This window comes from Mustela nivalis (assembly GCF_964662115.1).
Source record: "Mustela nivalis genome assembly, contig: HAP1_SCAFFOLD_1783, whole genome shotgun sequence".
Classification (NCBI taxonomy): domain Eukaryota; kingdom Metazoa; phylum Chordata; class Mammalia; order Carnivora; family Mustelidae; genus Mustela; species Mustela nivalis.
The window spans coordinates 74,823-98,490 of NW_028134881.1; the positions used below are offsets into that span (position 1 = coordinate 74,823).

Below are 23,668 nucleotides of genomic sequence, written 5' to 3' on the forward strand. Positions count from 1 at the left end.
CCGAGGTGGGGAGGGGGTGGGGGTCACGAGCCTGGGCATAAGACACGCAGCTCTCTCCACCACCTCCTAGCGGCCCACCGGGACTGAGTGGGGCTGAGGGCCAGTGAGTCCTGGGAGGCAGGCAGGCAGGAAGGGGGGTGTGGGGGCGCTGCAGCTCTGGGACCGTGGGCACGTGCTGGCGCCTGACAGGCCTGCTGTCAAGACCAGCCCCCACCGGCCTTCCACACCCTGGACAGCAGTGCCAAGAAGCCCTTATCAAGCTGCAGGTGCCAGGTCCGTGCGGAGGCTGGAGGACACGGCTCAGCTGCGATGGGCAGGAGCCTAGAGCGACTCAGGAGGTGGTGGGGGCGAGCAGCAGGTCTGGCCTAGAGGGTGGGGGCCAAAGGCAGGGACCGCAGAGGCTGCCCTCCTGACCAGGAAGACTTGCCTGGAGAAACGGGCCTCGCCCTGGACTTGGGGCCAGAATGACACAGGGACAGACCCCTCCCAGGAGCCAGCAGACTGTGTGACCAGCACAGAGCACAGAATCCAACTGTCCCAGACGCCAGGCAGACTGCCAGGGAGGGGGGGTTGGACAGGGCAGCAAAAAGGCACACAGGACACGTGTCCATCATGCTGCCCTTCCTCCAGGAAGGCTTCCAGGGTCCCTGCTGAGCGCTTGGGCCAGGACTAGAATGGCCCTGACTTCTGCCCCACCCCCAGCCCCGCCTCGGCTGGAAGGAGCCGGCCAGGGTGTGGGGGGTACTGGTAGGGGCCTCGTCTCCCTGCGCTGCCCACCCCAGAACACGGCCACTCAAGTCGCTGGACAAGTGTTTATTGAGCCCTGCCTGCAGCCCAGTCCTGCACCGGGCCCAGCCTCCTGTCCTGGAAGCCAGGGGCCCACAGACATCACAACCCCAACAGGGCCAGCAAGGGAGGGAAGCAGCCACGGCTGCGGCTGTACGCCCCATGGGGTCTGGCCACAGCTGCTGCCTCTTCTGCATGGTCTGGGGGACTGGTCACTGACACCACCCCCCACCCACTTCCACCATCGAGGGGAGCAGGGCCGGGCCCAGAGCTGGGGCCCCACAGTGAGTGCAGAGACCTTGTTCCCACGGGCCAGCCCTGGGACGTGTCCTGGGAGGGTCCGACTCCGGTCGGCCGTCGGAGGACAGCCAGCCTCACACCCACAGGTGCCTCAGGCCCTTGTCCTCGGGCAGCGGCTCCCCCCGCTCCTCCTCAGGGAGCTGGCAGCTGCAGGCGTCCTCAGCGGGCGGCGGTGCCTCCAGGAGCAGCTGGGTCTCTGCAGAGCGGCTGCAGTCAGCAGGCAGGCCAGGCACCCACCTCTCCCACCCCAGGGGCACAACAGACCTGGGGGCCACACGCGCTGCCGTCTCAGCTGCCAGACGTGCAAGCCCAGCTGGGCCGCACTCAGGACCAGGACGCAGGCGGTCACGGAGAGGAGGACGATGGCCAGTGTGTCGTGCGTCTCAGCGGGCGGCAGCCCCAGGCTACACACGGCATTGTGTGTCTTGTTCCCGGGAAACACGGGGGGGTGCCCAAACTGGGAACAGCTGGGACACACAGAAGAGCCCTCCGTCAGCCCTCACCCACCCGAGCGGGACTTCCACGTGGCTGCTGTCCTCCGAGTGGGAGGCGGGTCACCAGGAAGGACAGGAGAGGCCCCTCCCTCAGGAACTGGCCAGCCACCTGAAGGCCCCACCAGCACTCACTCTGACCAGGGTCTGCAGCGACCCTCCTGGCCTCCAGAGAAGGTCCCTGTGGCACAATCGACACACTCAAAGCCGAAATCGAAGTTCCCTGGAGACAGACAGACCGCTGGGATTTGCTGGGGTAGGTGAGACAGGGTCCCTCCAGGGCCCCTCTGGGGCCTGGGTCCAACAGGTCTCTGACGCCTGCGAGACTGAGGCCCAAAATCAGGGCTCAGGTGTGCCCCATTCCAGGGCAACCATCTGTGGGCAAGGCAGACTTGGGGGGACCCCAAGGCTGTGACCCTGAGCTGGTGGGGGTCCCTGGGGGATCTGGGAGAGGCGGGGAGTGCAGGGGCCTGTCCACTGGAGGCTGGAGCTAAGGGAGCCCAGAAGGGGCAGAAGTAGAAACCAGGCCAGAATCAGGCCAGGCCTTACACTTGGTCCAGCAGCCGGGAGGGCAAGCGGCCAGGTTGGGTCCCGGAGACAGAAGGTGAGGCTTGTGCCACGAGGGCCCTCAGGCTACACCAGGCCCCTCCCAGCAGGTAAACAGGCCCCAGGAGAATCTGAGCTGCTGCTTCCAGGAAAAGGTTGCCCCCCAGACAGGGCAAGAAGGGGCGGGCGTGTCCCCACACAAACATACAGGGTACAGGGAGGACTGGCCAGACAGCCCGTGGACACCCCCAGGACTCCCCCAACCAGCCCTGAGGAATGCCCTGGAGCTGCACCGGAAGCCTGCGAAGAGAGGGCAGGACTCGCTGCAGCCGCGGGGGTGCCGGGACCCCATCTGGGTACAGACGACAGGCAGCCAACGGCCACACCCACCTGGGCTTTGCCACGGAGCTGCCGGAGCCTGCCTGCCCAGAGGCCACGCACGTACCCGCCACACACAGGCACTCCTTCCACACCCTCGTGGCGCTCGCCACACACCCACCGCCCTGAGCTCTGGCTGGGCCCCGGTCAGACCCCCAACCCGCTCAGGCCGCAGCTGCCGCCAACTCACCATGGGGCCGCACCTCCTGGCCCGGCGGGCAGGCGTGATGCTTGCAGCTGGTGCACTGGGGGTCCCCGCAGTGGAACCCGGGCTCCACGCACGTGCAGTCCGCCTCAGAGCAGGGCTCCGCTGAGCCGGAGAAAAGCCAGCCCTCTCAGCAGCTGGGCCAAGCCCCTCCCTCCTCAGGACTCCCCCCACCACCCCACCAGGGCCCCCCAGAGGGAATGGGCCATCCACACCTCCACCCTTAGTCACCCTTAGAGGTCAGAGGGCTCCTGTCTGGGAGCCAGCACCCCAATGGGGTCCCGCTGTCTCCCTCCCCCACAGGCACCCCTGTGACCTGGCTGTGTCCCCCACTGCCTTGAAGCTGCTCCCACCCAGGGTGGTTGTGACTTGGCATGTGACCAGAACATGTCCCTGCTGGGCAAGGGGGCCGCCTGGGGGACCTACTCCCTCTCCCCCTTTCCTCCTGCCTGTCCCCGCCTGCCGCACTGAGACTGGGACCCTCAGAGATCCCCCTTCTCAACCCCCAGGCTTCAGCAGGGTGACACTCTGGGCTGTTTTCCCTGCAGTATTTGTCCCCAGGCGGGCACATGCCCCTCGCCCCTCACCCATAGAGGCAGGTCCGAGGCAGAGGTGGGGCAGAACTTGTGCTGGCCTGAGGGGCAGAAGCCGCTCAGTAAGAGCTGGGACAGCTTTCCTCCGCCTTGGGACCCAAGACTCTCCTTGGGTAAGGCTCTCACCCCCTAACCCCTGGCTCCCCACATGGCCCCTGGCCCGAGCTGAGCTCCCCTCTGCTACACGCCCCTCACCCATTGCCCAGGGTCCCTGGGCTCCGGACCCAGAAGATCTGCCCGCCACGCCGTGGAGGCCGGGTCCGAGCACAGGGAGAGGGCGCGGCGCTGCTGCGCTCCGAGACAGGCTCCCCGCGCGACTTACCCTGGACGCACGGGCGACAGCAGCGCGCGTCCGTCCCGGTTCCACGCAGTAGGCGCTCGCGGCCGCAGCTCAGACCCCCGGCGGGGCGCTGGCCCAGGCCCAGGGCGCAGAGCAGCGTGACGCCGCACAGGGCCGCGAGCGCGCCCCTCGCCTCCATGGCACCCATGGCCCGACGGAGCCGGGAGACTTTAGGGGATGGGCCCCGCCCCGCCCCCATCCGGGCACGCCCAGACCCCGCCCCGCAGGCCCAAATGCCGGGAGCGGGGAGAAACGGTTCGCATCCGACCCCCGTGACCCCCGGCAACCCCGATTCAACGGGCGGGCGGAGCACCGGGGGTCGCAGCGACGGCTCCGTGTGACCGCAGCGGTGACGTGTGGCTGGAGCTTTGTCCAAACTGCAGAAGGCACAGCCGTGTGGGACCCTCAGTAGACCCGGGCCCTGGAGCCCGTGGGAGCCCCGCGGCCGCTGGAACAAAGGGCCAGGCGGGAGGGGGACGGGGGTGGGGAGGCAGGGGCACGCGGGAAATCTCCGCGGCTGCCCCTCACGCCGGATGGGAACCCAGAGCTGCTCTCAGTAGAAGGATCGTTTTCGAAGTCAGGGGAGCCCGCCGGTCTCTGCCCTTGGCAGCGCACAACCACAGGGGGTGGGGGCCTCCAGGAGACTGTGTGCGGCCGCGCAGGGGTGGTCACCTGGGGGTTCCTAAGTGTCCCTGCCCTCTGGTCCAGGAATTCCTACCCGGAAGCTGAATATGCCCCCAAATGTGGGGGGGGTAGACCCTGAACATAGCTTGCACCAGTGGCCTCCTCGGGCTGCACTGGAAGGGAGCAGGTCGGAGATGTTTTCTGTTCTAAACTTGCAGCCCATCAGGTGTGAAGGGAGGGCCGCGCGCGCTGCAGGTGCTAAGTGCAGACGGCGCCCTGCGGTGGGTAGTGCCCACGGGTGTGCTGGTGCAGGGACCCCCGGGAGGACAGTCTGGCTGGGGACGCTTCCCTCGCTGTGTCCCCTCCGTGTCTGGCTGTGTCCCCTACCCCTGCCCCAACTTCCTCAGGAGAGCCCCAAGGGCTTTTAAAGATCTCCAACTACCTGTCCTCTGCGAACCCTACAGACCCCAGAACATCATGGTCCTACCCCACACCAAGAGGCCCCCCATTTTCCAGGGATGGGGACAATGCCCCCTTACTTTCTGGGGATCAGGACACACCCCCTCACTTGGCCAACAAGGTCTGACCAGGCTCCAGGTCACACACACACACACGCACACACCCTCACACATGCACACACACACGCGCACACTCACACACAGACTCACACACACACTCACAGCTTACAGCTCTCAGGTGCCACCCCTCACCTCCCAACCCAAGGACCTCCTCAGATCTCAGGACAGGCCGCTAGTAAGGAGAGGTCTGGGCATTGACTAAACCTCCAGGTGGTCTGCTCAGGTCCCGGCACAGACTGCTGGGCTGGTTCCCACCCAGACCTCTCCAGAGGAATCTGGTCATCCCGGGGCAGTGGAGGGCCAGCCTCTGACCCAATTTTCTGTGCCTGCAACTCACCGTGAGACTGTCCCATCCCCCGCCGCCTCAGCTTCCCCGAGCGGCACAGAGGGCTTCTGGGGCCCTGCCTCCTCCCTTGAGCCTCCCTGGGGCCCGGGTCTCAGGAGTGGGACCGTGCTTACGGCTCTGGGCTGGAGGTACTGGTCTCTGAGGCCTGCAGCTGCCACCCGGCCTGATGGGCAGCTGTTCCTTTCCTGAGGGAATGGGCAGGAATTAGCCATGGGTGACTCAGCTCGCCAGGTCCCAGGATGCACGGCTCCTCCGCAGGGGGCAAACCTGGTGGTGCAGGGAAGTGAGGAGGCTCTCGGGTGGGCTGTAGCTCCAGGCTGCCCGAGGCTCCGCGGAGCCCTGGGATCTCCCACTCCAGGAGATGGGTCTGAGCGCAGGGACAGAGCGGGAATCCACGCCCAGAACCCGCAGTTCTAGACCTTCATCCGCTGCTCACTTCAAAGACCTGAGGGGTCAGGTTTGGGGCAGTACAGGGTCACCCCAATTCTGGTAAGTTCGCGATATACTGTGGCCCAGGAACACATGATCGATACCCTACAAATGATGCTTGTCAGACTGTGCCATGGGTCAGCTGCTCCTTCTGGAAGCGGGGACACGGTTAGAAGCTTCTGGAAACAGTGGGGAGGAGTGAAGGTGAGCTGGGCAGGAGGAGCTCCGTGCAGAAAAAGTCCACGGGAAGGGCCCGTGGGCGGGCAGGAGAGGAAGATTCCTCCGTGGCTGCCGCCCACAGCTGCACACAAAGCAAACAGCCCACGTTCAATGCCCACAGAGATAGCGGCTTCTGAGCAAGGCCCCTCGGAAGGCAGGAGTGACGTCAGCCCAGCGTCAGTGCCTGCATCTTTCTTGCCCCAGCCCCTCCGGAAGCCCACCCCACCCCCACCGACCCAGCCACAGGCTCTGGGCAGCCAGGGGAGCGGCGATCTGTATCTGCTGTGTTTTCCAGGGCCTTGGCCGCTCACCACACTTCTGCACTATCAGCTCTTCCCGCTCACACGCGTCCCCTGTTCCTGTTAGCAGACGGCCCCTCACGGAGGCCAGGCAGAACCAGAGGCGGGCGGTGCCTGCAGAAGGGGACCCGACAGCAGGGCCGGGTGGGGACGGGGTGGGGGCGCAGAGGGGGACAGCGGACGCTGGGCAGAGCCCTAGCTCGAGGCCCAGACCTGGGGTCATGCAGGGCCTGGGGTGGAGACAGTGGGAGGGTTTTCAGCAGACCGGTGGGGGGAGGGGCCGGAGAGTGCTTAGGGCTGGTGTAGAAGCAGAGAGAAGATGAATCTGGCCCACGGCAGGTGTGGAGCTGCCAGGTGAGCGGAGGGCGTCCTGGCTGAGGGAAGAGCTGGAGGTGTGCGGGGGAGGCCTCAGATGCAGGATCTGCCCCCGACCCTGCCCCGACCCTGCCCCTCTACCAGGTCCCCTAGCACTTCTCTGCAGCCTCCACACTATGCTGGTGACCACTGTCCCCAGATCAAGGGTGCGGGTTTGCCGCCTGCGCTGAGGGTACGGCTCACGTTTTTTGTCCACTGCTGCGTCCCCCCCCCCAGAACACGGGGAACTCAGTGGGGCTGAGCATGGGACGGCTCTCTGTCCTCCCCTGGCAGCGTCCAGGCCCCGGGGCAGAGGGCTCAGAGGTTTGAAGACACATTGGATGGGCCTCTGGGGTGACCCTGGGGAGAAAGATGGCCCAGGAAACAAGGAGGGCTGGTGGCCAGGGCTCGGCCAACATCAGGGCCAGAGTCTTGCGCTGGCCACAGTGCCTTTGGCTTCAGGTCACCCAGCAGCTGCGAAGGACGCTCACCATCTGGCCTGGCAACCCAGCAGGAGGGGCACCATGGTCACGGACAAGTCCTTGTCTGTGGGACTCTACTGTCGATGGGCTTCGGCATCGGGGTTTTCAGCATTCACCCCAGGGCCAACTGCGGCTCAGCTTGATTGGAAATCTCCACTTTCCCAAAGCAGCGACACCTAAGCTTCCCCACTCACTACCCACGACATATGCGCAGGTCCGGCAGGCATGGGGTCTGAGAGGTCTCGAAAAAGAATGGCTCTTGAGCTCTCTGCTCGGCAAGGACACACAGAGACCTGAAGGGCTGTCCTCAAACATCCCCTCTGGGGCCTCCAGACTCCGGCCTGCTCCCATTAGTGCTGGAAGCTGTGGGCTCGCCGGGGGAGCCTAGGGCCTGTCCACCCAGGTGCGGGGCTCGGAGAAGCGGCTCCTGGATGCCGCCAACAAGCCGCGGGGTCATTCGGTCCCCCAGGACATGTATGTGGCCTGCCCACCCCCGCGTCTGGAGCCGGGACGTGCTCAGAGAAGGGGTGAGGACAGGGGTGCCAGGGTCTCTGAGGGGGTCCCATACCCCTGCCGCGGCTGGAGAGGCCCCCCCGCCAGAGTGGGTCTGGCCCTGGCACTCCCACCATGGCTGTGTGGCACTCAGCCCGCGGGCAGCCAGTCGGAGATGGTTCGCCAATGTCATTTATTGGGGGGCCACCCTGGGCGGGGAGTATGCACGGCATACGTAGCAGAGCCCTGGGCGCAGGCCAGGAGCACCTAAAACGGTGCAGGGTGGGGAGGTTATGGGACACGACGGCCTGCGCGTGGGGGCACCCCAAAGCCCCTCCATGTCTAGCAGGCCCTGGGGGCACCCAGCCGGTGGGGGAGCACTAGCTGCTCCAGTCTTGGCTCAGATCTTGGCCAGGGCGGAGTTGGCATCGGAGTGCTCCTCCTGGATAGGGGTCCGGAAGCTATTTCCACCTGGGGAGGGGAAGGACCGAGGCAGGAGATGGGGGAGGGTCACAGCCCCCATGCGTGGGAAGCCTTCGGGGTCAGGGTCACACGGGGTACTCACTGGGGGGCAGCCGCCAGGCTCTGTGGTGCAGAAGCAGCGCCAGCGCGGCCGCCACGGGAGCAAGGAGGCCCAGGCCCAGGCCCAGGACAGCAGCCAGCTGGGGGCCTGCGGGGAGGCAGGGCCTGCTGGGGTGGGGTCCACTGGAGCAAGGGGTCCAGCCCCAGAGGGCCTCCAGGAGGGCAGAGGGCACCCCCAACCCCCCTCCCTACCCCCCTTTTCCTTGCCCTGCTGGGGGGAGGCCAGGCACCCCCCTTACCCCTGGGGGGCTCTGCAGGGGGCGTGAAGGGCTCCTGAGAGGCCCTGGCCCAGGCTGTGGTGGGCTGGGTGGTGGGGGGCCAGGCTGGGGGGCCCTGGGTCTCCCATGGCAGCGTGGCCGGGGGGCTCCTGTCTTCACAGACAGCATCTGAGCTTTGACTGGCTGGCCGCACCGTACGCTTTCCTTTCAGGGTACAGCTGACAAAGGCAGGGGTACTGTTCAGGCCGGAGCCTCCGACCCCCAGCCAACTCCTCCCAGAAGGACCCAGAATGAGGCAGGACCAGGGACGCGTGGGGAGCAGTCGCCAGCAGAGCCCCCCTGGGTCCTGTCAGGCAGCATCCCACTCCTAGCCAGGGGACAGGCCAAGGACCTGCCCAAGCCCCACAGCCCCCAGGGACCCCTGCCCCACACTCTCCCTGCCCACGTCCCCGCGCTGTGCTGCCCACCCTGCTCTCCTCCTGCCCTCCGTGGAGGCCCCGGCTGTGGATGCGGCTCTCACGGTCTCCCGGGGCCTGGGACAGAGGCATACACTCCTCACCCCAACCCGGCACCCAGGTTGGCCCAGGGCTGAGGCGGCGGGCAGCATGGGGGGGGCAGGAGTCACGAGGGGCCAGGGGACAGGGGCCTCCCAGACCACTCACTTGGTCCAGGGCTTGCAGGCCTGGTCGTCCCCCGGGGAGAAGTGCCCCGGTGGGCACGGGGCGCAGTCTGCAACAAAGACAGCAGGACGGTCTCCTCACCGCCGCCTCGGGGACCTGGACGCGGCTGCTGCTGGGAGCTAGTCCTGCAGGGCTGGGCGCTCCCCCGCCACAGCCTCCAGAGCCGCCTCCCGGCCCGCATTCCGCCCACTGGCCCCGACCCGGGCCCCCCGTCTTTCTTGGCCTGGCCTGTGTGTTGGGGGAAAGGAACTCGGTCTGACCTGTGGGGCTGGGGGGTACAGTGGCAAGTGACAGCAGGTGATGTGGACGACAGGCTTCCTTGCCAGCCCCAAGGACCCCCCGCGGGCATGCAGACCCTGCCCTCTCGTGCACACGCTGCCCGCCGCCACCCCCGGGCTCACCGACGCCACGCTTGAAGCCGTCCTGGGGCTCGGTGCCTGGCTTGCAGCCGCAGACCGTGTCCTGTGTGGGCGTGCATCTCTGCTTCGGTTCGCTCCCACTTCCTGGGGGGGGTCAGGGGAGGTGGCCACGGTCGGCAGAGCCGCGGGCTGCCGTGCAGGCTGGAGGACGGGGGCCGAGGGCTCCCGGACCAGCAGCCCCCTCGCCGTGCGGGGCTCACGGGGCTCCGGGCTCTCTCCAGTGCCTGGATGCCACGTTCCTTCTGGCCATGTGGCCCGTGGGAGGCCCACCCAGGGTGGCTCCGGCCTCCCTTCAACCCCCCGTCAGGCCCACAGCAGGACCCTCGGTGGCGCTCGGATCCCGCTCTGGTTGCCTGCCACGGCCAGCGGCTGGGCACGTGCTCCTGCCTGATTCCTCGTGGCCTCAGCACCCCCCTCCCTGGGAGGAAGGAGGGGCTCCGAGGGGGCCCCCGTGGTGCAGCAGGCCCCACTGTGGTTTGGGGTTTGTCTCTGCGGCTATGGGGACCTCCTGGGAGCGCCTGGGGGGGGCGCCAGGGACTCGCTCGGGGGTCTGGGATCCGGTCCGGGTGACGCTCACTCTGATTGCACTGGGTACAGGGTTTGCAGGGCTCATAGTTGGTAGCCTCATTGTAGAAGCCAGACCGACAAGGGTGGCACTCGGTGTCCTGGCCTCCGCTGCAGCGTCTCTCCATCCCATAGCCTGCAGCGGGAGGCAGGCCGGCCTCAGTGCGGCTCCGCATCCCCAGCCTCGGTCCTGGCGGCCCACGGCCCTGGGCCTGGCTGCCGGTCCCCCACTCCGCCGGCCTGGGTCCCCTAGCCCATGACCCCCGTGTCCCGGGACCCCATCTGCTTGTTCCCCTCTCCCCCACCCCCATCCCCGTGTGTGTGTGTGTGTCCCATGCCTAGGACCCCACCCTCCTGTCCCAGCCCCCCCCCCCCCCCCCGCGCCCTCCCAGCTCTGTGGCCGGGCCGCTCACCTGGTGGGCAGTCCTGACAGCACCTGCCGTCTTTGGGGTAGGCGTCCCCCACGCAGGTGAGCCGGGCCGCAGCACCCAGCACGAGCCCGAAGAGCAGGAGGACTGAGGGGGGCCCGCGGGGCCGCCAAGCCTGCACGAGGAGGAGACGAGGATTCATCGCAGGGCGGTGCAGGAGTCTGGGGTTTTTCCTTGCAGGATGTGGCTATAAGGGCTGCGGGGGAGGGGTGGGGAGGGAGAGAGGAGGAGGGACCAGGAGGAAGGAGGCCCAGGAAGGGCTGGGGACCCCTGACCTGGGCTGCTGGCAAGAAGGCGGCTAGTCTGGCAGCAACCCTCCAGGCTGCAGGCTTCTCTCCTGCCCTGAGCCCTCCTCGCCTCAAATACGCCCACTAACCTGCGGCTCAGTCAGCGGGCAGTGGGGCGCCGACCCGGCTCGCAGACCTGGGGCCAAAGTGAGGACCTGCAGCCGCCAGACCCCTGGTGGGGCCAGCACATCTAGTCCGCATCCACCGTCCACACCGGACGCCCCCTCGCCCCACCTCACCAGGGGCATGGTGCCCCTTCGGCTGGGCACACGGGCAAGCCTCCTGCTCTGGCCAGACGACCCCTCCACAAGCTCACTCCCTCTGGGCGCCCGCTTTCCCTGTGGAGGGCAGGTCGGACCCCTTGGGAGCAGGTGTCTGCTCCTGCAACCACCCCCCCCCCGACAAAAGGCTACACTCATGGCAATCCTCACCCCTCAGCAAAGGGGTGCACAGAGCACACGGGTAAACTGAGGTAGCACCCTGCATCAGGAGACAGGCCTCACACCATCTGGACCCTCCACAGGGCACCGGCTCAAGGGGAGAGCAGCCCCGAACTCCAGAGCACAGTCCCTGGCCCAGGCGTCCAAAACCAGCTCAGACAGAGGCAGTGGTCAAGAGGTCAGAGGGGGCGAGCGTGCGAGTGTGGGGAGCGCGGCAGGGGTGTCGGCGGACGTGGCAAGCACACGAGTGCGAGGCAGGGCTGTGCTGCGCGCAACGTGTCTGAGCACAACAGGTGTCCCCAGATTCACGTGTTGAAACCCTGACCTCCCATGTGGCTGTTTGGAGGTGGGGCCTCTGGGCTGCTGGTCAAGTTTAGACAGGGTGGTGGGGCGGGGGGGGGGGGAGTCCGGATCCCCAAGGCTGGCTTCCGTCTGGGGGAGACCCCAGGACAGCGCAGCAGGAGACTGCGTGAGGGCGATGCACAGGTACAGCCCTGCCCACACGCGCTCTCAGAAGTCCGGCCCCAGGACAGGGAGACGGCCGTCCCCGGTGTTCTGTTAGGACAGCACCTGCTCTGCGTCCTGGGTACGAAGTATGCCGCGAGCACGTGTGAACCTGTGCCGCGTGTGGCACGTGTGCGGCTGCTCCTGTGGGGGCGCCCGCGGCCCAGTCTGGCTCTGTGTCCTCCCCGGTGGCCAGGCCAGCCCAGCCCATCCCACCCCACACCCACGCTGGGCTTGGGGTGTCCCCACAGCACCAATGGGACAGTGGAGACCACAATGGGACAGGATGACCCACTGGATGGCCCCCTGGAGCGCATGGCACCCTCGGACGCAGCCCCAGGTGGTTCCAGGGCAGGCGCGGAGGGCCGCGTGCAGGGCTGTGGCATGGAGAGAGGAAAGAACACTCACGCGCGGCTCAGACATCACTGGGTGCCCAGGAAGCAGGGGAAGCTACCCTGGGTCGTTTTTTTGGACCCTTCAAACCCTAACCTTGAGATGAAATTAACCATACACTAGTTAATTTGCGAAGTTTCGGGCAGAGGGCCCCTCTCGGGGAGAGGCTGGAAATTCCCCTCCCTGACTCCCCGACAGCAGGTGAGGAAGCGGAGCCCGCGGCCCACCTGTGGGAAATTCCTCCGCGGAGCAGGGCAAGGCTGCCACGGACGAGGCCACCGCCCACAACAGCGGGGGTGGAGGGAGAGGCAGCCTCTGCCAGCAGCCAGGGGGCGCCCAGGGGAGGGGGTCGGGGCGCCGGGCAGCCTGGTGTGCGTGCCTGTGCGCAACCCTGTCTTCCATAGAGGGGGACAAAAACCTTTTTTCTTTTGATGCACTGTAGCTTCTGAGGTTGAGCTCACGTGGGCACCGGTGGGCAGCGCCCCCGCCAGTGTGCCCCTCTCCTTCTCTGGGGGCCGCGTGGGCACTGCCTACCCTCTGACAGTTCGGGTCCCGCTGCCCCGGGGCCCTCCCCACCTGGCCCACGGAACCAGTCCCTGTTCACACTGACCCGCCAAGCACAACCACGTCACCCACACCCCTGCCAACTCACCCACGTGGGCCCGGCCACGGTGGGGACCCCCTCCCACCACACACTCCCAGCCCTTCTCAAGTCTTTCTCATCTGCAGGGCACCCGGTACAGGTGTCGCCGCGCCCTCCTTCCGCTACAGCGGCCCCACCCCACGCTGCTCGGAAGCGGATCCCTGTGGCAAGGGCAGGTCATGAGGGCAGCTCAAGGCAGCTCCTCTGCCCACCGGGCTGGAGCCCCCACCTGAGCAGGGCCCTCCAAGGCCCGAGCAGACCCACTGAGGCACTACAGCCCACAGCTCAGGGCTCCCAGCACGGAGGGGGCAGGGGCTGGAGGCGGCAGCTCAGAGGCACGTGAGGTCAGGGACCCTCGGTCTGTTAAACCCCTCACAGCTCAGTGTCCTCTGTCCCCACATGCTGGACAAGCACTGGGCACGGCTGACCTCCAAAAAGGGCCTGGGACAAATCCAGGTCTGGCGGGACCGCCACCAACAGCCCCGTCCGGTCCCCAGGCTCTCAGGCCCTCCCAGGCCCTGACCACAGGCTCGGTGAGACTCCAGGTCCCCTGGCCGCCTCTGCTGCTCGCCCACAGACAGCCTGGCGGCAGCGCGGAGGGGCTCTCCCCACAGCCCCTGCCCTAGGGGCTGGTCCTCAGATCTTCCCTCTCCGGCCAGCACTTCCCAGGGGTCTCACCTCTGCGCCACGCTCCAGACCCTCGGCCCCCGCGCCCCTGCGGGCCTCCCCGCCGCTACGCACGTCCCTCACGGGCGGCCGCACCCAGGGGCCTGGCAGGAGCGTGACCGAACCTCTGTTCGCCCGGATCAGCCGCCTCAAAAGCACGGAGTGGAAGCCACTGGGCCACAAACGTTCCAAAATCATTTTATGAGCTTTTTTCTCAACAAAGAAATGAAGCTAGGCGAACTCTATCTTAACGTACATCAGTGAGATTCTCGTCACAAGTGCTTGTGTTTTCAGAGCTGGAACGTCGTGGCAGGAACCCCCCGCAGCCAGCGCAGGCCCCCCGCAGAGCACACGCCAACGCAATGCCAGCGGGGAAGGGGCAGGGGCCGCGCTGCGCCCCGCAGCGTGGAGAGCCCGCAGGGCCCGGCTGTGCCCAGTGCCCGGAAGTCAGACGCCCGCGCGGGGGGCACCGGCCCGCAGCGGCACCGGCCCAGGCCGGCCGCTCAAGCGCACCTGGGGCAGGGCTGGACCGGCGGCGGCAGCCGGGCCCGGGGCTGGGGCTGGGGGTGGGGGTTGCGGGCTCAGAACTCCTCGTGCACGTTGCGGGCGTAGTCCATCAGCTTGCTGCCCGTGAAAAACTCGCTGTACTTGAGCACCTCCTCGGGCTCCAGGTGCTGGTTCTGGTTCTCGTCCGCGATGGCGATCATCTGCTTGGCCTCGTTCAGGGCGTTGTACTCGTTCATAGGGTCCATGTAGTCCTATGGGGTTCCGGGCACCGGGTCAGCGCGAACCCCTGGCCACCACGGCCCTCCCCAGCGCGCCCGCTCCCTGGCAGCACGAGGGCCATCGACCTCGAGTCTCAGCTCCACCATGACGCCAGAAGTCCACACCTGGTGACGAGGCCGTGAGACACCCCCCTCCCCACCGCCAGGCAGACGCCCCTGCCCCCCACGGATGCCCTGTCAGCGAGGTCAGCGCCTCTGGCCTCAGGGAAGTATCTGCATGGCTCTGACCCTGTCACCAGCCTCAGAAAGCAACGCCTTATTTAAAACACCCCACGGGCTAAGAGTACAGAAGCAGCAAGGAGGGGATGTGGGCATGTTCTGGAATGTTCTGGAAGGCAAATACCAGGCTGGAAGTGGCTCAGGGCCAGACAGCCTTTGCCTATGTGGTGCCTGAGACTCGCCGCCTCCCGTCCTCCTCAGAGCACTCCTGCTGCTTCCTTCCTGGAGGGGCCGGCCGGAGGGCCAGTAGCCTTGAGCGGCTGCGGGAGCCTGCCCGCGGGTCACGCGATGCCCGGATACAGGCATGGACACGGGCTCAACGAGCCGCCGTTCAATGCTCGAAGCAGATGTGTGCGCCAGCTATCAAGAGGATCAGAGAATTCTGGTGCAAAGACAGTGAGTCATGCGGTGACGGGGAAAAACAAGCCCACACAGCACCCACACGGCCCCGGCAGAAACACTTCAGGGGAAGATGGATTCCAGCATGGCCTGCACCCCCGGCGCGCCAGCATCTCACCCGCTGCCCACTGGGGAGGCCGAGGCATCCCAGGCACCCTGGCCGGCGGCAGGCCAGCACCTCACTGGCCCAAGCACCCCAGGTGACCACGCTGCCCGGTGACTGCCCCTCCCCTGCACGTGGGGAGCTCCTCCAGGGGCCACCAAGTGTTACGACGAGGAGCCGACACTGCTGTCCCTTCCCCCGCAGCCCCTCGCCTCCCGCACAGCTGGAAGCCTGGGGATCTGGGCCCCAACTCAGGGTGGGGGAGGGCGGTGCCCCCAGGCGCCTGCACTCACCTCCAGCTCAGCCATGGTCACGACCCCATCATGGTTGGCGTCGATCAGTTCCTCAAACTCTTTTTTTCGGTCTCTGACCCAACTGTCATCGATGTCCTGGCCCTGCTGGTTCTCCACTGTGCCGACGGGCAGAGAGATGAACTCGGGCAGCGAGAGCTGCTTGTCGCCGTCCTGGTCTGCAGCACAGGGGAGTGAACACTCAGACTTCACGCGGATGTGGGACAACCTGGGCCCACCCAGAAGAAAGTCAACCGAAAGAGGTTACCTGCCAAATTTTCAGTGTGTTAAATTTTAGCCTGAAGCTGTTTTAGGTACGTCTCACCTGACCTGCTCGAGAGCCTGGCCGAGGCCAGATGGCCCAGGACAAGGCCTGACGTCCCCACACCACTGTGGGGCCCCACAGCCTCCAAGACCCCCAGGCCGACCCCAGCCAGGAGCACTGCTGCAGGGGTACAGTGGGCTCCGCCCTCCAGCCCAGCCACCAGCGGGGAGCCCCCCACACTCCCCCGCAGGGCAGGGTCCCAGGCCAGGCCTCACCCAGGTCTCGGACGATCTCCTTGACCATGAACTTGAGCATGCCGCGGCTGTGCTCAGGGTGCAGGAAGGACAGGAACTCGTCCTCGGTCAGAAGCAGATCCGAGGGGGGGCTGTCCGCCTGATACCAGCGGTCCTTGAGGTTCTCCAGCACTTCCTGTGCTGAGAGAGGCACCCCCATGAGGATCCAGGACACCCGCCCGTACCTGAGAAGTTCTGAGACGCGCCGCCTGGGAAGGCTGGCTTAGGACACTGGTGAGTGCGGCCAAGGGCCTTGCTGCTCAGTGGAGAGCTCAGCCCTCAGCATCCTCGGGGAGACAGACGGTGCAGAGGCCACCAGACCCAGACCGTCCTAAGTACAGGGGCCAACCCCCTCCGTGTACAAACCCAGACCCCCTAAGACACGGACTCCTCCCTCAGCCGGGCACACACGGGCGCAGACCCCCAGCCCCCGCCCCGTGCAGCCCCAGCCTCGGCTCACGGCTGCCGTTTGCTCCCGGGTGGGTGGAAGCACCGGGTGGGTGGACTCACCCGGCCCCTACAGAACGAGGCACACCTCGTTCCTTTCCACCTCTTGTATACACGCCGCACACAGAGGGCAGGGCCCTGAAGGAAAACCCGGCTTCCAGATATGACTCAAGCATCCCCACAGACTGGCGCACCCCCACTCTCCCTCCATGGGAAGGCCTAGCATGGGGAGTGGGGCCCAGAGCTTGCCCCCACAGCCTCAGAGGCTCCGTGACCGTCCAGGGCTTCAACAGGGTGGAGTGGCAGAGGCCGGCCAAGCAGGAAGAGCCGCGGCACCGAGATCTGTCCACGCCCTCACTGTAGCCTCTGGAAACAGGGGCGCCCAGGCCTTGGCCCATCGCAACAGGGACACAGCTGCCTCCCGCACAGCACCCGCCCCCTCGAGTCTCAGTACCTTCTGATGCACAGGAGATCCCGTGGTGACCTACTTTTAATGGCAAACCCACCTAGCGGACGGTGGCAGCAAGCGGTGCTCCTGCCCACCACGCATGGGGACAGGCCCAGACTCTGTGCCTGACAAAGGAAGGTCCATGTAACTCCAGCAGCTCAAGCACCTCGACATGAGCTCACCGGAGACTTCAGTGGGTGCTGAGACCAGCAGCAGATGACCACGAAGAGGACACACAAGCAGGACGCGCGGCTCCAGCAGCTGGAGGGAGGCGGCCACCCAGCCCTGCGAGCCCGTCTGCGAGCCTGGGGACAGCAGCCCCATGAGCCCCAGGGAGGCACATGGCCTCTCAGTGCCCGCCTGCGCTCCCCGGGCCTCCCAGACCCTCAACACTGCTATTCACTTCCGATGCCCAGACCTGCTCACCCCATCCAAACGGAAGAAGGAATGAGGACCCTTGAACACGAGTGAGATGAAGGAGTCAACAGGCAGGCTGAGGCAAGAGAGTTCATGCCCCAAAGGACGGGTCCTGACCCCAGGCACACCCGGAGGAAACGTGCTGAAGACAGACCAGCTCCCGAGAGCAGCCAGGGCCAGAGCGCCGGCAGCCCACGCCCAGCAGCCACCCCAGAGGCTGCTGCCGGATGCCCTACACCGGCAGGAGGACAGGGGCCCCCCAGAGCCCCCCGATGCTTCCAAATACTACCTTCAGGGGACAGCTGGAACGACAGGACAGACCATGGAAATGCAAAACGGAGAAAGATACGAGAAAGGCAAACCACCATTTCAGAAAAAAAAATAATCACATTCAAGGCACAGACTTTCAAAAGGACAGAAGTGAAATCCTGGACAGTGTCCCGGAGAACTGGGCAAGGCCAGCCGGCGCCCAAGGGCACCCGCGCTGCTCAGGACAGGCGTCTGGTGCTGCTGGCCACACACGCGCCACAAACAGACTGAGCCCGAGCGACCAAGGTGTAAGACAGGGACGAGGTGCCTGTGACAGGCGGCCCCTGGGGGGACAGGTGGAAGGCTGCCGCCGCACACACTGTAAGACGCTGCAAGAAAAGGGTCCTACAGACCAGGGCGTCTCGTGCAAACGCGCCCCACGGAAGATCCGCAAATGAGACCCAGAAACACACAAGAAGAATCCCAGACCGTGAGCAGGCGGGACTCACCCCAGCGCTCAGGTGGTTCAACACCCGAAAACCAGTTAACACGAGCGTCCCAATGGGCAGAAGAAAAATCACACGATCCTATCAATGGGCGCAGAAAAAGCATGACATAAAACCCAATAGGCATTCGTGATTCAAACTCTGAGCACACCGGGAATAGAGGAGCAGGTCCTCCGTGGGACAAAGAACACCTACAAAAACCCTACAGCTCCTATCAGCTTAATGGAGAGAAAGCGGACGCTCTTCCGGTAAGATCAGAACAAGAAAAAGATGCCCCCTCCCCACTGCTTCCCAGCACTGCACTGGAGTCCCAGCCAACGCAAGATAAGAAAAGGAAATCAGAGACAGACAGCTGGGAAGGAAGAAACAGTCCGTGTTCCCAGACGTCACAATCGCCTGCGTAGGAAATCGGAATCATCTGAAGACCGCAGGCCAGAAGGTTAGAACAGCCAGTCACCTCCCTGCGTGCCAGAAAGGCAGGCCGGGAATCAGGATTAAGGGCAAGCAGGAAAACACAAACAGAAAGAAAGAATGACTACAACCTACGGGGGACAGAGGGGTCCGGGCCATGAAACACCGGCGCCGACAGACAGGAGTGCCCACCGTCCACCCAGCAGGAGGCCCAGCAGCAGGGACACCTGCGGCCCCGGGGCCACAAGCTCCCAGAGAAGACACGCCGGGACAAGGTGGGAATGATCCCAGCACTCAGAGGAAGGACAGGACACAACGGGCAGCACACCAAACCTGCCACCCAGCTGGGCAGGGGCCCAGGCGGCACCCAGCCGCACTCCAGAAGCGAGCCGCCCCCGCGGCGCACTTGCACCAGCACACGTGCCCGAGTTTCCCCGGTGTCCCTGGGGAGGCCTCACACCTCCCGCGCCACAGGAGGGCAGAGCTCCGGGCGGCTGCTGGCCGGCCCCGCCCACCTCCACGTCCCTGGCACAGATGCAGCCCCCCAGGACCCGGTCCTCACCCCCAGACCAGCCTCCCCCGCAGCTCCAGCCCCAGGGAGGCCCAGACCGCAGCCCCCCGCAGCCCCCCGCAGCCCCCCGCAGCCCCCCGCAGCCCCCGCAGCTCACTCTCCTCGCCGACTTTCAGCTCCTCCCCGCTCCTCAGCTTCTCCATGACTTCCTGCTCGCTGTGGCCTTTGCTCACCAGAAACTTCACCCTGTACTCGTCCCACGACACGTGGCCTGGAAGGGAAGGCCACGCTGCCAGGCTGTTCCCCCGCGCATGGTTTTAGGAACAGCGAGGTCGCCGTGTTCGGACCCTGCCAGTAAGCCAGCCCCACAGGCACGTACAGCAAGGCAGGAGCGACCCCCGCCCGGGCGCCCCCCGGCCCCACCGCCCAGACCCTCACTTCCTCTGCCCGCCGCGCACACCGCCCCCTCCTGCTGGCAGCCTCCCGCCCGCGCAGGTGAGGGTGAGGCGGGCAGTACCGTCGCCATCGGGGTCCACGGCCTGGAAGTGCACCTTGCTCTCCTCCACGGCCTCCTGGAAGTGCTCCGCCGTCTTCTCCATGATCCAGCGCTGCATCTCCTTGGCACTGATCCTCCGGTCCGTGTTCACGTCCACCCTGCCGGCAGGGGCGCGACGTCAGATGGGGCCTCTAGAACCCGGGACAGGACAGACAGACAGACGGACCAAAGGGTGGCCAGCGGGGCTCCACCGTCACGAACACAGACACACTCTGCCCAAAGGTGACGCCGGAGCTGTCCGCGGACAGCGGGGCTGGCAGGGCGGCCCAGCACCACTCCCCAAAGTCCGGGGCCGAGGGGGAGGCCAGACTCGGCCCTCACTCACAACAGGCGGCCCCGTCAACCCACATGGACATGCCCAGACACTTGGCACGGGACCAGAGCTGTGACGCCAGAGCACAGCCACGTTTCACACACGGGTACCGACGGCTCCGTGGAGGAACAAATGTGGATGCAAGCGTGTGCACACACGCATTAGCAGTGCCCACGGATGCAGTGGCTCACACACACGTGGGCAGACTAGCCCGTATGGGCCTGACCTAACACACCTACGGACACACCCGTCACCCGGCCCCGCCCTCCGGGAGGCCCACCGGCAGGGACACCAGTGCCCAAATTCCGGCTTCTACACACCGTCCACCCGGAGCTCAGGAGCTCCTGTCAGTCTCATTCCTGGAACCGAGCACCATGAATCCTGGGTCCCGGCACACAACTGGGCGACCGTGCCACCAACACCCTGGGAGCCCGGACCCCACCGGGCCTGTGCTGGGCAGACAGCCTCCCAAGGCATGGGCCCCCGAGACCTGTGGACCCCGCCCCAGGCCCAGCACCCGGCCTACGTGAGCTTCAGGCCCAGCACACGCCAGCTAGACTCTAGCGGCCCCCCAGGCCTGGGCGCCTACTTGGAGAAGAGGACCATCAGCTTTCTCCTGCTCCTCCGCGGCTCTGCGTCCTCCTCAAACCCGTCCATGTCCTTCCCCAGGAAGACCTCCTGATGGAAGTCCTTGTTGAGGTGCCCGTCCATCTCCAGCTTCACCCCGTTCAGGTGGTCCGGGGGCAGGAGCTCAGGCTCATCCTTGCTGCCGGCTCTCTCCCGAGCAGAGGAGTGGTTGGCAGGCCGCGCAGACACATCCATCAGAAGGCTGACGCCCAAGAGCCAGAGGCAGTGAGGAGCCAGGCCGCTGAGGGGGACCCGCCCGCACGCCATGGCCGCCCGGGTCCGGACTGCAGGACGGGCTGCAAGTGCGGCCAGGAGCTGGGGAGAGAGGGGCAGGGCAGGTGAGGAAGGGAGGCCTGGGGTCACAGCCTCCCCACCACCCCGGCACGCAGGAGGCTCCAGCATGCAGTCGCAGGTCTGTAAAGAAGACACGGCCACGGTCCAACGGCGCGCCGGCCGGTACTGCTCTACAGAGCCGTCTGCTTCACAACCTGAGATGCAAGCTCTTGCTTTACAAGACACACACTGGACACACTGTTTCCTTTTCCAAAGATGCCCACCCAGGGGCTGCCCAGCACCCCTCACCCTACCCCCTTCCAATGCCCACAGTCTCCCTCCACCCTCCCTGGCTTCGGGACGGGCCCGAGTCATGGTAACTCACTCTCCAAACCCAACTCAGCATTTACGAGCTCTGTGACCTTGGCTAAGTCCCCAGGCCTCCCTGACTGTTTCTGCCCTGAAACGGGAAGCCCCCTCTCCCACCCCAAGGCTTTGTGACGACTGGGCCTGGTGCCAGCAAATGCCCAAACGCACCCACCAGGGCACCAGCCTCTTCCTACCTTTCCTTCTCAATGGCCTCTGCAGGCGCACACGTGCACACACACACACACACTCAGCAAGTACACACACGCACACTCATATGCACATGTGCGCATGGATATACACGCACACATACACGTGTGCGCACGGGCCCCAAGGCCACATGCGCCGGTGCCCAGCACTGGGCCATCCCGCCGTCTCCCACGTCTGGCTCCTTCCACACAGGCCACCTGTTCTCCCTCACACCTTCCAGTTTCCTCCAGATCCCTCTGGAATGGCCTGGAACCCCCTTCTGGCTGGCGCCAGAACAGGGCCCAGCTGCCCGCCCAGGTCCCTGCTGGGCTCCTCATGGACCTTCACGCCCCACACTTCCCAAAAGGGACTCCAGCTCCTTCTCGCCCTGTCCATGACCTGTTCCTCTCATAGTCTGTCCTCCTGGCAAACACCGAAGGTCCTCTCAGGTGCAGCTGAGGCCCTCCCCTCCTCGGGCCGTCTTCACAGAGAGGAGCAGCAGACGGAAGCCCACCAGCTCCCAGGGTCCAAAGGTGGTGGCCGTGGACACGCTTGCCACAGGCCAGAGTGCCACCTGCTGCCAAGCTGGGGCACGGAAGGAAGCACAGGGCCACTCATCGGGCAGAGCAGAGGTCAGAGCCGGCCAGCAGCACTGCCACCACACCCCGGCCTGAGGGCACACAGCACTGGACCAGGGGCTCCAGCGGGCTGGACACCACCCCCTGCTTATCTGGTGCTTCCTCTTGAACCTGCACAGCATTACTCACCCGCCAGCTGACACCTTTACGCACTGGCCTCCAAACCTGACCACTATCTGGGTTTTTCAACAAGACTTTGCTCTCAGAACTCCTCCGTCTCATTCCTCAGGCGAAGCAATCCTCAGAGGGCAGCGCCCATCTCTCTTTCCAGCTGTGTGGAGCCTGCCGGCTGCCCCAGGCCGTCCTCTGGGCTTGGACTGCCCTGAATCACACGTACTGGAACGCCACACGCTACCCAACCCCACCGTCCCAGCAGCTGTCACACTGTCCACACAACCCAGTGAACCTGTTCAGGGGTTTCTGCCACACCGCAATACGTGTGTTCCTGAAAACGTCGGTGCTCCGCAAAAAGGCACAACAAAAGCACAGGGCCCATGGGAACAACTCAGGGGATGTGTCTCAAGACCCAAACAACTCGATCGAACGGGCCAAGAAGAAACCAGTCAGTGGTGGCCGGCGAGGGTCCCGCAGACTCAGCACGCAGCTCTCGGCGGCTACTAAACTGGTGAAGATGCTGGGCACAGGTGCCAAGAGGGTGCCAGTGGGACTGCCCCTAAGGTGGGACCAGGAGGACATGCCGCACCTGCAAGGCCTGCGGCCAGCAAGGTTTCCTTCCCTGCGAGAGCGTAACTACCCCTGCGCCCCAGCTCTCCTGGCTGGGCAAGTGCTGTGCAAACCAAGACGACCTCCCCTGACACTAATACCGCCCTGGCCGGCGGTGGATCATGTCCAAACACACCGGCGCTCTGCTCCCTGAAAAAACAAAGTCAAGTCCTTCCTTATCTTCAGGTCTAGGACAGGACGTTCTGCACAAAAGTAGCCCCAAAACACTCGCGCAGATACCAGGACGTCAAGTGAGTCTCGGAGCACAAACGCAGCCCCTCAGCCGCTCAGCTCCCCCCCACCCCGGCCTGCCCTTCCCCCTCGCCCCCGGACGGGCATGGCAAAGGCCAGGGGCATGGCAAAGGCCAGGGGCCTGGCTGGCGGGCCCGGGAGTCCCCGTCTCCCAGAAGCGACGTCCGCGGAGGGGGCAGCACCACCCAAGGGGCCCGGCGGGGTGCAGGCGGCGCTTCTCGGCCATCCCGGTGGGGTCCGTGCTGGCGGCCCTCCCCCTGACCTGGCCGACCGAAAGGCAAACGCGTCGCCTGAAAGCGCAGTCGCCGCTCTTAGGAGTCGCGCCGAGAGCGTCGGTAACGGCCACGGGCCGAACCCACGGCCAGGGGCGTTCCACGCACGGCTTCCAATCTTCCCCAAGTCCCAGCCACTGGATCGCCTCCTGCGGACGAGGCGAGCGAGGGCCCCTCGCTGGTAACTGCCGGGATCCACCCGACTGCCCCGCCGACCGGCCTCCCTCAGCCTCAGTTTCCCCAGCGGCAGCCGTCGGTGAGGGCCGAGAAGACACGAGCCCAGGCTCCAGCGGCCCGGGGGAGCCTCCGCAGGCCTCCCGGCGCCCCCGACCCGGGGCCCTCACTCACCGGCCTCCCTCCCCTCGCCCAGGATCGGCCGAGCGGGGCCCGAGCGCCCGTGACGCCTCCGACGGGACGCTCCTAGGCCGCAGCCATCTTTCTTCCGGGAAAAGGCGGACCGGGAACGGCGCTGCGCGGGGGCGACGTCCCCGCGACGACGCTGGCGCCGCCATCTTTCCTCTGGGCGGAAATAGCCGCGCGGACACCGCTCCCCCGAACAACCAATGAGAAGGGCGCGCGCACCCACGTGATGAGCGGACCCGTGACGGGCAGCCCACGGCCCTCCGCCTCCGCCGTCGTCGGACGCGACCTGCGCGCCGGCGTCGGGCCTCGGGGGCGCTTCCCGCGCGCGCGCGCCATGAAGCTGCTGCGGCGCGCGTGGCGGCACCGGACGGCGCTGGGCCTGGGTGGCCTGGCGCTCTGCGGCGCGGGGCTGCTCTACCTGGCCCGCTGCGCCGCCGACGGCCCCCGCCCGCCCCCCGGCCGCAGCC

The 23,668-nt window shown here is 66.1% G+C and overlaps 3 protein-coding genes across 10 annotated transcripts; all 3 read right to left on the reverse strand.

Moving 5' to 3' along the window:
* Nucleotides 1-798: 798 nt before the first annotated feature.
* TNFRSF18 (TNF receptor superfamily member 18) lies at nt 799-6,056 on the reverse strand. Its single transcript, XM_082750744.1, has 6 exons — nt 5,455-6,056; nt 3,622-5,372; nt 2,692-2,811; nt 1,713-1,800; nt 1,351-1,553; nt 799-1,282 (listed from the first exon to the last, which is right to left on the reverse strand). Exons 2-6 carry the CDS (start codon nt 3,836-3,838, stop codon nt 1,161-1,163), a joined length of 750 nt encoding a protein of 249 aa, XP_082606870.1. The 5' UTR covers nt 3,839-5,372; nt 5,455-6,056; the 3' UTR covers nt 799-1,160.
* A 1,582-nt stretch (nt 6,057-7,638) lies between these two features.
* On the reverse strand, nt 7,639-13,484 carry TNFRSF4 (TNF receptor superfamily member 4; the record flags this gene model as incomplete). 7 transcript variants are annotated; one of them, XR_014308020.1, is made up of 8 exons in its annotated part: nt 7,639-7,933; nt 8,028-8,132; nt 8,284-8,480; nt 8,925-9,170; nt 9,344-9,445; nt 9,939-10,061; nt 10,339-10,468; nt 10,730-11,265. XR_014308020.1 is itself a non-coding variant. In XM_082750740.1 (8 exons), the coding sequence occupies 8 exons, from the start codon at nt 11,057-11,059 to the stop codon at nt 7,863-7,865; spliced, it is 1,125 nt and encodes a 374-aa protein (XP_082606866.1). In that variant the 3' UTR covers nt 7,639-7,862. The 7 variants fall into 7 exon arrangements, 5 of the variants coding, with proteins under 5 accessions (XP_082606866.1, XP_082606867.1, XP_082606864.1 ...); XM_082750740.1 differs by having other exon boundaries at nt 8,925-8,991; nt 10,730-11,251; XR_014308019.1 differs by having other exon boundaries at nt 8,925-8,991; nt 9,344-10,061; nt 10,730-11,266.
* SDF4 (stromal cell derived factor 4) lies at nt 13,469-23,312 on the reverse strand. Of its 2 annotated transcripts, none has more exons than XM_082750742.1 (7): nt 23,187-23,312; nt 20,088-20,440; nt 19,147-19,283; nt 18,787-18,900; nt 15,623-15,781; nt 15,086-15,261; nt 13,469-14,044 (listed from the first exon to the last, which is right to left on the reverse strand). In XM_082750742.1, exons 2-7 carry the CDS (start codon nt 20,390-20,392, stop codon nt 13,868-13,870), a joined length of 1,068 nt encoding a protein of 355 aa, XP_082606868.1. In that variant the 5' UTR covers nt 20,393-20,440; nt 23,187-23,312; the 3' UTR covers nt 13,469-13,867. The 2 variants fall into 2 exon arrangements, with proteins under 2 accessions (XP_082606868.1, XP_082606869.1); XM_082750743.1 differs by lacking the exon at nt 23,187-23,312 and adding an exon at nt 22,829-23,178.
* Between the last annotated feature and the right edge of the window lie 356 nt (nt 23,313-23,668).